The 15,000-nt window shown below is 45.5% G+C and overlaps 1 protein-coding gene across 1 annotated transcript in view; it reads right to left on the reverse strand.

Moving 5' to 3' along the window:
* The window catches only part of LOC308285136 (glypican-5-like), a gene marked incomplete at both ends in the record, with an annotated part of 308,188 nt that overhangs the window by 24,748 nt on the left and 268,440 nt on the right, over nt 1–15,000 (reverse strand). The window contains 3 exons of the mRNA XM_080725853.1: nt 9,765–9,987; nt 10,087–10,278; nt 13,894–13,925. Coding sequence (XP_080581979.1) covers nt 9,765–9,987; nt 10,087–10,278; nt 13,894–13,925 — 447 coding nt within the window. The remainder of the gene's footprint in view (nt 1–9,764; nt 9,988–10,086; nt 10,279–13,893; nt 13,926–15,000) is intronic.

Here is a 15,000-nt window from a genome sequence, read left to right on the forward strand (position 1 = left end):
AACTGAACAAATATTAATCGTGCTTACCTTAAATATATACATTTACAATATATGCATTTTTATTAAATTGTTCCAACTCAAATGTAATTAATAGTGCTTATACAAAATCTATTCATTTAACATTATGCATTTATATTACATTCATGTAACTCAAATCTTAGTAATGGAATTTAAAAACACATTGAAAATGAGTTCCAATGAAAACTCCCAGAGTCCCATAAACCACGCCTCTCACCAATTTTATTGAGTAGTTTTTAAGGCTGAAATCATTCTGAGAATATTGTTTGAATCCAACTCAATTTTATTAAGTACATTTTACAGATCTGAGAAGTGACTCCAGCCCTTTCCCTTGATTGGTCAAATAAGTTGGTCACATGTTATGCAAAGCATGCTGGGAACAGCATTTTTCTAGGTTTTCAGGGAAATGTTTAAGCTTTCGGGAGCTAAAAATGCTAAATGTATCATATCAATGTGTCTGCCTTGGCAAGATGACTGTCATATGTCAGAATTTGATTTGTCAGTATTTGAGCCTAAACCCTAACCCTAACTGCTAGGCTGCTAGTTTAAGCTTGAGCTCCCTCCCCATGCAAGGCTAAAAGAGAAGAACTCATGGTAACTTTGAGGTTATTGCGTTGGTTTTCTCTTAAATGTTCTGATTATTCAATAATCACTGCTATTGCATATATCCATTATGCATCTGTATGTTGATATTGTAAAACTTGAAACAAATCATCCAGAAGAAAACCTGAAACCGAACTCTTCTTATGTAAATGTAAAAGTATTTTATTTATCTTAGCTTAATTCCATAAAAATGAGTTGAACCAACACATTTACGTTAACATTTGTTTGAGTTGGACAAACGTAAATTAATTAAGTTCATATAATTAACTTGGCTTAAGTTAATGAAAATGAGTTGGACTAATTGAACAACATGCATTGCATTGAATGTAGATTTGACTTGGGACTACATATATCCCATATATAAATTTACTCATATAAAATGGGTGGAAAAGTTTCACACATTTAAAATGTGTTCAACTGAGAGATTATTTTTTTGGGTGAGCTTATGGATCCTCTACTGTTGTTACTTTTGTGTGACATCTGTAGTATAAAAAAATAAAAAAATAAAAAAAATAGATTTGAACACATTTTCACGACTTTTCAAAAATATCAGATCTACAAGCCTGCAGCGCTGTGAGCTCGTATATCTGCTATTTTTCATTAGCTAAAGTATAAAATAATGAAGGCCCCTTCAGTCCCACTCTTCCCCCCCTTGTGACGCCCCTGGCCCAGGTTAGCCCATGGTTGGATGGTACAGTAACTGCTGGTTAGATTCCATGAACACCATTTTCGCCAGGCTCTGAACCTGCAGTGGCGCTATGATCACAGAGCATTTGTCGCAGGTTGGGGACGACCCAGCTGGAACAGCCTGTGGAAAAAGGCTGAGCCACTCGTGCCCGTAGTGTCCAACAGCTACTGCCATCTGGCCTAAGGGCTTCGTGAGAGCTGGCTTTACACATCTAAAGGATGATCTAACATCATCAAAAGAACAATTACAATATCACCATACACTCTGTGTATATGTATATCTACGGCCATTCATAATTGCCATATCCTGTAATGTGTATCAAAGCTACGAGTTACAGTTTAGGCATTTAGCAGACGCTCTTATCCAGAATGACTTACAATAAGCAAGGTAAACACATACTGTACATAAAATGCAGAGAGACAGTGTAGGGCCTCAGTAAAGGTCTAAATAATATACTATCAAAAATAATCTGTAGGCTACATTGAAACTAAAGGATACAAGCTAAACAGTAATTTAGCTAGCATCTGTCTAAATACAGTCACATGCTATCTAATTTATATTTTTAACCTACAGTACAAATAATTCAAGTAATAATCAATCAATTAGCAACTTTCATGCAGTGATTTATATATCCTTTTGTAACCCCTGCATGCGGTTTAGAAAAAACTAAACTCAAACGCTCTCTTTATATGCTACCATGCTTCTAACAATCTTGTTTCTAATCTTTTTTTCTGCACTCTATTCTTTACCTCTCCACTTGCACCTGTCTTGAACACAAAGGGCTCATTGTTGCTTAGTGTTGCATCATGAATGTTATCAGTCCCGTACACCAGACAGTTCTGCAGAGCTTTAGTCACAGCAGTAATCCAGCTCTTAACCTCCACCCTGTTTGTTCTATGTACTGGGCTCATAGGTAGGCAGCAGCTTTGCCACCTTAAATGGACAGATAGGAAGATATCCTAGTTTTAAATGATGTTCTTCATGTCCATAGAAAGAATTGCCATATACTGTACTGTACAAATACATCCAGGAAGTGAAATGTCACAAAGGAGATGGGGATGTGCTTGTCTAAAAGTATATTTGTGCATAAAATATGTGTTTTATGCACATGTCTGACACATTGTGTCACTGTGTCAGTGTGGTTAAAGTAGAAGATTTTGGACATAACGTTTAGGTGAGTAAATGGTAAATCGTGCATTTATATTGTGCCTTTATCCAAGGCGCTTTACAGAGACTGTTACATTACATTCACCCTTTCATACACCGATGGCGGAGGAAACCATGCAAGGCACCAACCCAGCACATCAGGAGCAATTAGGGTTTCATAGTCTTGCTCAAGGACTTCTCGACACTAACACTGGGGGAGCCCGGGATCGAACTGGGAACCCTTCAGGAACCCTCTGGGCTCTATTTTGATTGTCTTAAGTACCAGCTCTTATGCCTTAACTTAAAGGCCTGTCCATACTGTCCACGACCACCAAACTTTTCGTTGGAAGGGTCCAGTTCAACTACAAAATGACGTCACTTGCATCTTCTGAAAAGCATTAAAAGCTGTACGTCGAAAAGACAGAACTCTACAACGAAAGGTTTAGTGGTTGGAGACAGTATAGGCCTTTAATTTAAGTCATAAGAGCTCAAAATACAGCTCTCTGTGTTCTAAGATGGCAACTCTACCCCTGAGTCATGCCGCCGCTGAGTGAAATGCAACGTCGTCGTTGACAACTAGCCCTGCCTGACAACTAATATATCCTGTGGCCAAGTGGGGATTCACTCTTGGCTGAGTGGTTCTCAAACACAGGAGATACAGCGTGTATCCATTGTGAGAGGGCGTAAAACTAACGACTGAATATTTAAACAAAATTGAAGGTTTGCTCATGTTTTGTATCTACGCGAGTGATACCCCATTCAGTAGCTCTAATCTTCTACTTTCATATGACTTCGGTGACCATCTAGCTTAGTAGTTTTCAACCAGTGGTCGGATGGAATTGTGGACAAAATTGAGTCCAACGACAAATACATACTTTTTGGGCTAAATCTCATCAAATGGTGGTCCGTGGCTCAAATGATGAATAAATAATGGGCCTTTATAAGAAAAAAGGTTGAAAACAACTGATCTAGCTGCTTTATTTTGGTCCATATTTAGCACATTTTAAGGAAATGACGACTGTCCGGTTCCTGTCCACTTTGCTCAATGGGCTGCAGCAGTGAGATGAGGGAGGCTCCTCCCAGGCCCCAGGCCTGCTCATTTTGTTCCACACTCAGCTTTAATTGCCACATCAATTATGGATAAGGAGGAAGGGTTTTGTCGCTCTTCACGCTGGTCAATAGCATAGGCCTTTAATGAAGTGGATTTTCTCACATGCTCAGACCACCTAACACACGCACTCGGTCTCTCCCAAATGGGGACAGGCACGCGCGCACGCACGCAATCGATGCAAAAAAAAGATCGGCTCATTTCTACCAACCCCCATTACCTGAGCACTGGTGCAATGCTAATGCACTTCTGCGGTCTGGATTGGATATGTTGACAGGACACAATCACGGAGAAATGCAAGCTCATGGCTCTTTGGCTAGTTTGGTTGAGGTGGAGAGAGTCACCCCGAGGTAGACTTTCACTCCTGCATGTCGTCACTGTCGCGCAGAAACCTCATATCTCCAAGTTTCAAATGTGTGTTTTTTTTTCTCGTAAAAGCGCTTCATCATCATACAAGACTGTCACACAAAACTAGTGAAAACAGACGATCTACAAGCAAACAACGCCTCGCGCCGCTTAAATCATTTTTAAAATGATAAATAAAAACGAGCGGTTTCGGACATACAAGGTTTCCACCCGACAACAACGACGCGTTTCTCACACTAGCCGTCTCTTCGTGACCCTGCACCTCCCACACCACAGCACAGACATAGAAGCTCCTCTGCCTTGCTTGTGTGAGAGAGAAATAGGAAGAGATCGAGATCGGCTCAGTGGGGGAAAAACCCCCATCTTATGTCCACCTGATCTTCCTCTCCGGCGTCGGCGAGCACACAGATCCGCGCTTTAATTCCACCCCGCATACCAGGCCGACCTGAGACAGAGGAGCCAACTCATCCCGGGGTTTATCTTCCCGACTGTATTCTTCAATATCACTGGAATGTCCGCCTTTATTTGCTCAGGGCTGCATTACAGCAGGAATGGTTGTCGCCATGTTTCAGCGGTTCGGGCTAAGCCTCCGGGGCTCACAGGGGTGAAGACGGTCATCCGTCTCCGCACCATCTATGTGTGTGTGTGTGTGTGTGTGTGTGTGTGTGTGTGTGTGTGTGTGTGTGTGTGTGCGTGCCTGCCTGCCTGTCCAAATAAACCAGGGCCATCTCCTGGCTCCCCCCCCCCCCTGAGCCCTCAGGTCTCCCTGTCGATAATGCTAATCTAATTAGGTGTGTGTGGACAGCAACAAAAGATTTCCTGATGGGTTCGCTGAATACCAAAGGGGGCCTGGCAGCAAGGACATGTTGCTGTTTAGTAAGGCCAGCGTGTGTGTGTGTGTGTGTGTGTGTGTGTGTGTGTGTGTGTGTGTGTGTGTGTGTGTGTGTGTGTGTGCGTGCGTGCGTGCGTGCGTGCGTGCGTGCGTGCGTGCGTGCGTGCGTGCGTGCGTGCGTGCGTGCGTGCGTGCGTGCGTGCGTGTGTGTGTGTTCTGAGGGAGAGAGAGATAGCCTGGTTCCAGACCCTGAATCGCTAGCCACACCCCTTTAAATTTTTATTTCGGCGATTCAGGGGTCTGGTGGTGCTCTCATTTCCTCGTTTGGAAATCCGTCCGGCGAATCAGCGTCGCTCGATTACGTCGGGGCCTGTGAGCAGCGTGGATTCCGCCGCCGTACCGTACCGCACATTCGCGGTACGTCGCGTCGCCCGTCGCGGTAACATGCGATCGTATCGATCTCGCTGTGATACATCAGTAGCAGACATGTTTTGTTGTGTTTGATTGCTAGTTCGTAGCGCTCCTATTCTGCATGTTTCTTTGGTTAGCAAGTAGCAAGCAACAGGCTAGCCACCACTAGTAGCCAGCCACATAACAACACTGCGTCATCTGCGTTGCTACTGTTGTGATTGGTCAGGCAGTGAACCAATCGCAACAGACTGCCCATCCCAGAAACTGCTCTGGAGGGAAGCACTTTCAGACAATTCAGGCTAAGAGAGAGAGTGAGTGAGTGTGGATAGGTGGATACGTAATTTAATTAGGCTCACAATAAGAGCTACTACAATATGTACCAACTGGGGTACATTAAAACATTGAAGCTACAATCCTGTACTTTTTATGTCTCTCCAGGTGGAGGAAGGTAATTGCAATTGCATGTCTGACTCCGAATAATATCTCAAGACAGATTCAGCTCAGCAGCTGTTCCCCAACATTTTTACCAAATGGGTTCCCAGATTAGACTCCGAGTGACTACAATACAATCCCATGTCCTACCCCAGATGTTCCGAGTGTTTCCCGAGGCACTCTGACGCGCCACTCTAAAACGCAGACTCGATCCCTATATGTGGTAAGATCCAGCTTTTATCATCTGAGGCAGCTCGCTCAAATTAAATCTGTGCTATATCTTTTAATGATTTTGAACGAGTGATTCATGCTTTTATTTCCACCACTGTAACACACTCTATCGTCATTATCGGGTGGAAACATCATATCTCCCAGTTTCAAATTTGTACGTTCTTTCGCAAAGTAAAGCCCTGCTTCATCATCATACAAGGCTGTCGCACAAAAGTAGTGAAAACAGCAGATCTACAAGCACATCATTTTTAAAATGAGAAATGCTAAACGAACGGTTTTGGACATACAAGGTTTTCATCGGATAACGACACTAATGCCGTCTTAAAACCAGGCCTCCCGTTGCATGTTTACAGTTATTCCAAAAAGCACGTTTTTAAATCACTGAATGGTTTTGAACCTCTCAGTATCTCTCTGAACTTCTTGAATACACCTCCAAGGTCATTGCAGTCTGCGGACCAACTCTTCAGAATTTACTGCTCTTTTCCTGTCCTGAAAATGTATTTTTTCCCACGGGTTTCTTTCCCTGTTTTTCCATTCTAATTTCTATGGAGAATGGAGGGTATTTTGGCAGAAACTCGCAAATGTAAAGAAACCACTCCATTCCCATTGAAAAGCAAAATCCACGCTCATAGGTCAATTTAAACTTTCAGCTAAATAAAAAAATAAATAAAAAAAGCAAAAATAGCTGATCTACAAGCTCTACCAAGCTGAAAAACGACTGCCAATGGCAGGATGTGTGAAGTTTTGAAATGGCACATCTGTATTGTCCCAATATCCCTGAAATGGTGGAATGAGCTCCCCTGCCATATCAAACTGGCCCCCATCCCTGAGACTTTTGAATCTCGCCTTGAGTCCAACTTTTATATCATGGTTTTTGGTATGTAGTAAGCTATGTCTTACTGATGAATTGAGTACAATGGACCAAAATGGAAACAAGCCCATGGGGATTTTTTGTGGGGGTTATCATTTTAGCATAACCTCTACTGTGTACAAGTCCAGGTGTTCTTTGGGATTTTCTGTCAACCTCACATTATTATTGCAATGCATATGTCTATACAAAAGGTTATGAATTATTAACTTTTTAATTTACTTTATCATTCAGTATGAGTGCACGTATTTCCCAACACAGAAGCAAATTCTATATTATTAATTCACTAAATAATACATATATTTTAAACATTTACACTGTCATGACTGATGAATGATAATGTAGAACGTGTTATAGAGAGTAGAGAGAGTAGGGAGTCCAACCACTGTACATGTGCTAGTTACAGTATATTGTTTAAACATACTCTACAACAGGGGTGCCCACACTTTTTTGACTTGAGAGCTACTTTTTAAATGACCAGCTCAACTTGATCTATCCATCCAAAATAAAATGTACCCAAGGGACTTTGGAATAGCGGCACTGGCGTTACAGACAAACACACTTGAAATGGGAAATAATGGGGGGAAAATGGCTTCATGCCATTGCCATGGTAGGGAATGGGATGTTTTCGGGTTCTTTGTAATGCTACTGACTCTTGAAAACAAAGCATTGCAGAGCTCACAAGTCACGTTAATTCAAGTGACAGATGCCAAAAAACATTTTTTTTTAAATTATAACTTCAGATTTCAGAGAGAGAATGATCAGAGTCGGGGTGCTGCTGATGTTGTTGTTGTGCATGTTGGCTCACTGGAAACACTCCGCCACACCAGTGGGTCTCAAAGTGTGGTCCAGGGACCCTGGGGGTTCCTTGGGGGTTCCAAATGACCCCTTAAAAGGTGTATACGGGTCCATTTGGTTCTATCTGTACACTCTCAGAGTTATGGGGGTCACTGAAATAGGTTTGAGAACCACTGTGTTACATGAAATGGAACAGAGCCTTGAAGGAAGGGAGTGTTGGGCGGAAAGAATAGGACGAAGACTCCATGTCCTCCCGGTGGGGGCTCCTCAGTAGGTTACAACAGCAGTGACAGCAACACACTTGTGTCGGTATTCAAATCATAATTGGGATAATTGGGGAGAATAACGGGTACAGTAAATAGCCCACAAGAAAAGAATATTGTATGCTCATTGCTCAGCATGGATTAGGAACTGTCTGTGTTTCATGTCGTAGGGCTCTCTCCACTGAAGCGACACCTTGCTGGCATCAACGTACAGTAAGACAGCGATGCCTATAGAGGTTTTTCTGGGAAATATATTGGCCCATGCATTCTTGATGACTTGCTCCAGCAGGGAATAAGTGCATCAGAGGAGAAATTACTATTTTATGTAATTACACTGGGCAATAAAGTAGAAGATTCTCATCTGATGTTGAGCAGTAAGCACCAATTTAAAATGCAGAAACATTTTATTGTACTCAGACCACATACTATTGCACTGTTAAGAACTGAAGAAATATATCCACGAGTTTCCAACGCCCCATAGTGCATTGCGCAGACGTCTGCACCGAGCTATATCATAATGGTTCCTGTATGATCTCTCCTGGCTACTAGCATACATTCTCACTGTTAAGTTGCGTACGCCACTTGCAGAGTGCAACTTCTAACGTCAAGTTTCCCTTTTCTTACAGTGTAATCTTTGTGAAGATTTTTGCTCGGCATCATTTTTATGCATTCACACCCCTGATACTGCATATCTGGCCCCATGGTTTTTCTTTTAATATATTGTCAAAATCCCTTTTCGTTTTGGATCCTTTCTGTGTCAAAAGTGAATCCTGGGACCTGCTTCAAAATCCAACTCTGGTTCCTCAATCACAGAGAAGTAGTAATGGTTAAAAAAAAGAATTGTTGACAAGATTTAGACTAACATCACAGCCATGTGGCAATGGCCAACGAAAGTTCAACACTGCTTCAAGCTCGAGAGGCATTTTAACTGTTGCTTTCCGATGCTGTGTTATAGCCAAAAATGTAACACTTGAATTTTTCATAATAGCAGATCGCTTTCACTAACAGTGTGGATCCCACCCATCTCCTGCAGTTCTGGACCTGTTGAGAGGGCCAGAGGTCCACTTCTCCGGTGCTTCCCAGACACGGCTCCCTGAGGTGTGCCTGAGTGGCTCAGCCATAAAGCCATGCTGCTTGGGGAGGAAATGATGATGCTGCCTAATGAAAACCATTCTCCTCCTCTGATGACCCCCGGCGCCGAGGGAGCCCTCGGAGCTAATCTGCTCTCAAACTACCATAAAAACCACAGGGCTGAATATCGTAGTTGTCGGGTGGAAACCTTGTATGTCCAAGATCGTTCGTTTGGTATTTATCGTTTTAAAAATGAACTAAACTAGTGAAAATAGCAGATCTACAAGCACACAACTTCTCGCACCGCGAGGCGTTGTGTGCTTGTAGATCGGCTGTTTTCACTACTTTTGAGCGACGGCCTTGTATGATGAAGCGGGGCTTTACTTGGTGAAAAGAAGTACAAATTTTAAACTTGGATATACGAGGTTTCTGCCCGACAGTGACGATTATGCCAAGCTAGTCAGAAAGCGGAGCCTGCTGAGAGGCCGAGATGGGATGACGGCGATGTGCAATGGGGTCCGAGTTGGATGGGAGGAGCGAAGAAGGGGAAAAAGACAGTTGATCAGAAACGCTGATGTGACTGATCGCGCGTAATAGAGTGATTATCATTAGAGAAAATAGCTGTCAGCTACAGTAGTTAGAGTGCCGTTGAAGCGGCTCGAGCAGATACCATTCTAAACGATTAGACCCTCGGTGCGCTCTGTGTGTCGAGGGCATTTCTCTCATCGCATCGCGAATCTCACCTCCAGAAAGAAATTCTCAGTATGAATCTCAATTTGTGTCCAAGCAGCTATTGGAAAAGCCCAAGCAGTGTTTGCCTGCCTGCCACACAAAAGGTCAGGCAGAAACCACCAAAAAGATGACTTTGCACAACTCACAAAGTGACTCCCTCCCTCTCTTGCACTTTTATCTGCCGCAACAGCCCTCACCCCAGCTCAGCCTCCCCTCCCCTCCTCTCCCCCCCAGGCCCGGCCCGGCCCAGCCAAAGCCCGCTCTGATCCCCTGTCCATTCTGGTCCCTCCCTGCCCTGCCCCCTTGGAGCTCCTCACCAAACCCCCTTGAGCCCCAGATGAAACGCCAGGGGAAATGGCGGCCCCGACAGTTAATATCCGCACTGGGACAGAGCTGCCACATCTGCTGGCCAGCCGGCCCCTATATGCGCAGACACGCCGGGTGCACTTGGGGGCCGTGACTCAGCAGGCCCAGTACCCGCGATTTGGAGGAGGGGATCTAAACCCTCGCCTCTCTCACGGCAGATTGAATCATAGGCTCCGTTGTTCTGATCCTCTTCCCGGACACCTCGACATCCGCTCTAGAGTCGGCTCCGCTCGCATGACTGTCCTTCTCGTAAACCCCCCCCTTCTCCCCCGTCAAGATCTCCGTTCCCTCTCTGCAGCCCCCTCCATCCCCGCCACGAGACCCTCTCTCCTCTTTGTAATGACCCTTTGATCGCCACACCCTCAAAAAGGTCCATAGGCGCACGTAATCCTTCAAAACGTCCCTCTCCGGTGTCTCTTTCGCTCTCCTATGTTGTCACCACTCCGCCTCTAGATCCCGCCGATCCGACCCGCTCCACTTCAGAAGAATCCGCAAATGCCGCCCCTTTTCATCTCTTCACCTCTTCACCTCTCCTATATCCCTCCACATCTCTTTTTGTCTCTCTTCACATGAAAGGTAGATGCGTGCTAGCGTCCAGGGCGTAGCAGGACAGCGCGAGTCGCGGCCTGGGCTGCAGCGGGTTTGGCGGGCCCAGCCAGAATGATCCCGCTAACACTGTTGAGGGAGGTCAGCCGTGCCCTGCCCGAGCATGCAGGCCACGTGCAAAACAGGAACACGCTTCTCCCCGGCTAGTTGAAACAGCTGCCGCGCGCCTTTGTGGCCTTTATAGGCTTTGGGAAGGTAAAGCCTGAGATAGACTCGGCTGCACATCGTGTCGCACTCTGAAAAACAGCAGATATAAGCTCAGTCACACTGTGGCATGCTGTGATGCGTTGTGTGCTTGTATATGATTATACAATACGGTATTTTCGATGCTCGACACCGGCACAAAAACGACACACCAGTAAGATGCCTAAGGGCGAAAAGCGTTAGGGCGAGGTCACGCCATCTGTCTTGGCCATATATGGATTCTGTTAGTGTGGTTCTCCTAACAGGGCATCATCTGGGATACAATCCCTTTCATGCCCATATATGGGGATCCCTATAAGAGAATCCCTTTTATGCCCACATGTGGACATCCCTGCTCTGAGTATCTGACATCACTGTGATGTCACCTGTTTAAGCCCATATATGGAGATCCCTGCTCTGAGTATCTGACATCACTGTGATGTCACAGTGATGTGTGAGGGGAACCTCAGTGTCAGGCATTACCCGTCCGGACGGACATCTACGGACACGCTGTGACGGTTCTGCGAACTACGGTCGCAATAAATCCAGCATTAGGCATCTGAATATCTCACTGGAAGTGTGGGAACTTGGCAGGGCTTGGTATGTCCGAGGCATGTCCCTGGATTTAATATCCGGGCTGGAGGTGACGTCACTCTGTACGCTACAGTAAGCTCGCCCTCGCTCTCCCACAGACCGAGGGTTTAAAAGTATCATGTTTTTGACGGCTTTGATCCGAGTCATGCGGACCTACGGCACACAGCTATGAAAATACAAATGTTTCTCGGTGCTGATCCTAGTCATCCTGATTAAAATAATGTGTGTGCGTGCATGAGCGCGTGGGCGAGAGAGAGCGAGAGGCGAGTGAGAGATAGATAGAGAGAGAGAGAGAACATTAGGCCAGTCGGACATTGATGAATGTGGAACTCGGAGTGGGTTAGCTCTGATGCCCTTCAAGTCTTTCAATAGGAAACTTGCTGACTGTACTGTCCCTTCTAACACCGTGCACTGACCCACCCAGCCTTATGAATGCGCGTGTGTGTGCGCGCGCATGTGTGTGTGTGTGTGTGTCTAAAGGTGGCGGTATGCGCTCCATGTTATGAGGAAGTATGTTTCATATCATGCACACAGGGCACATATCGTCGTTGTCGAGTGGAAACCTTGTATCTCCAAGTTTCAAATGTGTACGTTCTTTCGCCAAGTAAAGCCCTGCTTCATCATACAAGGCCGTCGAACAAAAGTAGTGAAAACAGCAGATCTACAAGCACACAACGCCTTGCACCGCGAGGCGTTGTGTGCTTGTAGATCTTGCTGTTTTCACTAGTTTAAATCATTTTTAAAATGATAAATACAAAACAAACAGTTTTGGACATACAAGGTTTTCACCCGACAGCAACGATATTCTCTCTTACATCACACGCGCGCGCACGCATGCCCGCACACACACACACACACACACGACACGCAACAAGGAGATGCATCATTCCGGCAGCGACGTCCAGACAGTATTGTAGATATGAACAACCTTGAGCAGAAGCTCTCGCACTCGCCGCGCACACGGCTTACTTTGTAGAGGTGCTGGTTCCTGCGTCACGCCTTGACCCGGAGGTCGGCTTGTTTCCGCAGTGTGGGCGTGATGATCTATCTGATATATGTGTCCTGCTTGTCTCCAAGCAGCAGCCTCGCCAGCCTTCACCCACACCGCTCTCTCTCTTCTAGCTCTCTCTCCCTCTCGATTCAATTCAATGGTCTTTATTGGCAATGAGAAAACGTACGGTACGTTAACATTGCCAGAGCAAAAGTGGAACTATGCGTTCAAAACAAAATGATCTATGCACAAACGAAGGTAATAGAAATGATGCGTTCTCAGAGCTGCTACATTGCGACGGAGGGAAATCCCACTTACGACACCATAAGAATGCATTTGCTGCCAGGAATAGCTGGCCTACAGTTTTATATCCACATAGGAAAGGTTGTGCACAAATAACAGTTGTTTAAGGCACAGGTCTTTCAACAGAGGATCCGGGATCTCTAGGGGGGGTCCTCAGAGTTACTACAGGGTGTCCTCCAAATCTTTGAGTGATAGAAACTTTTCTTTTTTTATATATCAACCACCTGAGCCCTAGTGTCCATATTCGGAGAACTTTAGCCGAAAATAGCAGATCTACAAGCTCACAACGCCTCGCGCTGCGAGGCGTTGTGAGCTTGTAGATCAGCTATTTTCGGCAAAGAGCTTTGGCGTAGAGGGGAAAAAGAGCAGACTGAGTACAGAGTGAAACGTGAAATTTGGGAAAAAGAGCAGACTTTCAAGTGGAATCTCTGAAAAGGTTGTGGGGGTCCCTGCTTCATCTCTCTCTCTCTCGACTAAGGGGACCCCTGGTTTAAGGTAATTGCTTTGTTATAGCCTCTCCCTCTCTGTCTCTCCCTCTCTCACACACACACACACGAACGCACACGCTTGATGATTGGTTTCTCATTAACCGTTCTCTTTTATACGATCCATCCATCCATCCCTCCCTCCATGCGTCATCCATCCCTCCATCCATTCATCCATCCATCCATGCGTCATCCCTCCATCCATCCAGCCTGCAGTGCTGGGATGATGATGATGTTCTATCATGTGATGACAGAGCACAACAGTCGTTATCCGGGCCTTGGTGCATCCGTCACTCTCTCCACGAGACCTGCCGTAACGTTCCTGACAGATGGTGTTTGCTACCGAAAAGAGAATTGCACTTTCACGGCTGCACGCTCTGTTTTTTTCCCCTCCTCTTTTTTTCCCGCTGTACATGATGCCCCGCAGCCCGATCGCAGGAAGTATTTATCCATGCATTTCCTCCTCCGTCGAGATGGATCGCGCGCCCTCCCCCTCCTTCCCCCCTGTTTTTATGACTTCTGACGCCTTCGCCCAGGAATATTGCCTCGAATGCAACACAAACAACAATATACCAGCGTCTACGTAAAAAGGCGCGGGGAAGGGGGGGTTGAGGTAAGGCAATAAAAGCCTTTTATCTCCCCCACATTCCACCCTTAACTCCCTCAAGTATTCCAAGAGCAGGAGTCTCTAGAATTCATAAGGAACAAAAATGTCCGGCTTCTCCCGGCTTTTTAATAACAGAACAATAATAATGTCTCCTCTCCTGGACGGGACTTTAATGGCTTTGAAGGTCTGACGCAGCAGGAACTGGAGACGGACTGTTGCTGATCTGATGTGCAGAGCCAGAGAGCCACAGACAGAGGCAGGGGTGTCGCACCAAATTCTGGGCCCTGGGTACAAGGATTCACGGCGGGCCCCCCATGAACGTTCTTCATAGGGGGAGGTGGTTTAACCCATTTAGACTGGGAACGCATTATTTTGTGCTTTAACTATTGAAAAATAGCAGATATACAAGCTTACAGCACGGCACCGAGTGCCGCGCTGCGAGCTTGCAGATCTGCTATTTTTGAAAAAACTTGAAAAAGTCTTCGAAAAAGTCTTCGAAAAACCTATGTTTCTATGTGAGTGGTGCTCAAACCTTTTCATGTGAAGCACCCCCAAAATGATATATTTGGCCACGGACCCCCATCTCAAAATATTTATTTCCAGGGACTCCCCAGAAGCAAAATTGGAGTTACAAATGTACGCTAACCCTAACCCTTTTCAAAAATAGCAGATCTACAAGCAGCGCGGCACAGAGCTTGTATATCTGCTATTTTTCAATAGCTAAAGTATAAAATAATTAAGGCTCCCTCCACCTTGGGCCCTAGTAACTCAGTCCCACTTTTCCCCCCCTTGTGACACCCCTGAGTGCAGGGCTGCTGTGGTTTCAAGGCAGGCACACGAAAAGAGCTGCATGGTCCTCCTTTTAAAGATGCCCAGTCATACCAATCCCTTTCCTGATGGAGAGATTGCGGTTTCAATATATACCATTGTGGATCCTTTTGTGGTTTCGCGTGCTAATTAGAACGCTACGAATGAATAGAGCCTAGAGAGCATGAGTGAGCCATAAGCGTTCCCCAGCCATTAGAGCTAATATAAGCGATAGGCACCGAGCACAATGGGCCGCAGTGGAGGCCCACTCAGCTGCAGGGGGAGAGAGAGAGAGATTGAGAGACAGACAAAGCCAGAGACAGAGAGATACAGACAGAGAGACAGCGACAGACAGTGAGAGACAAAAAAAAAATCTGGATTTTTTTTTTCCATGGCTTGGCAGATGATAGAGAGAGTGAGAGTGTTCCCTGCAGATTAGTGCAGTTCATTAGCTTGGTAATGAAGCCTCTCTCTTCGCAGAAGGGATGGCC

This window comes from Nannobrachium achirus (genome assembly GCF_963921795.1).
Source record: "Nannobrachium achirus genome assembly, chromosome: 5".
NCBI lineage: Eukaryota > Metazoa > Chordata > Actinopteri > Myctophiformes > Myctophidae > Nannobrachium > Nannobrachium achirus.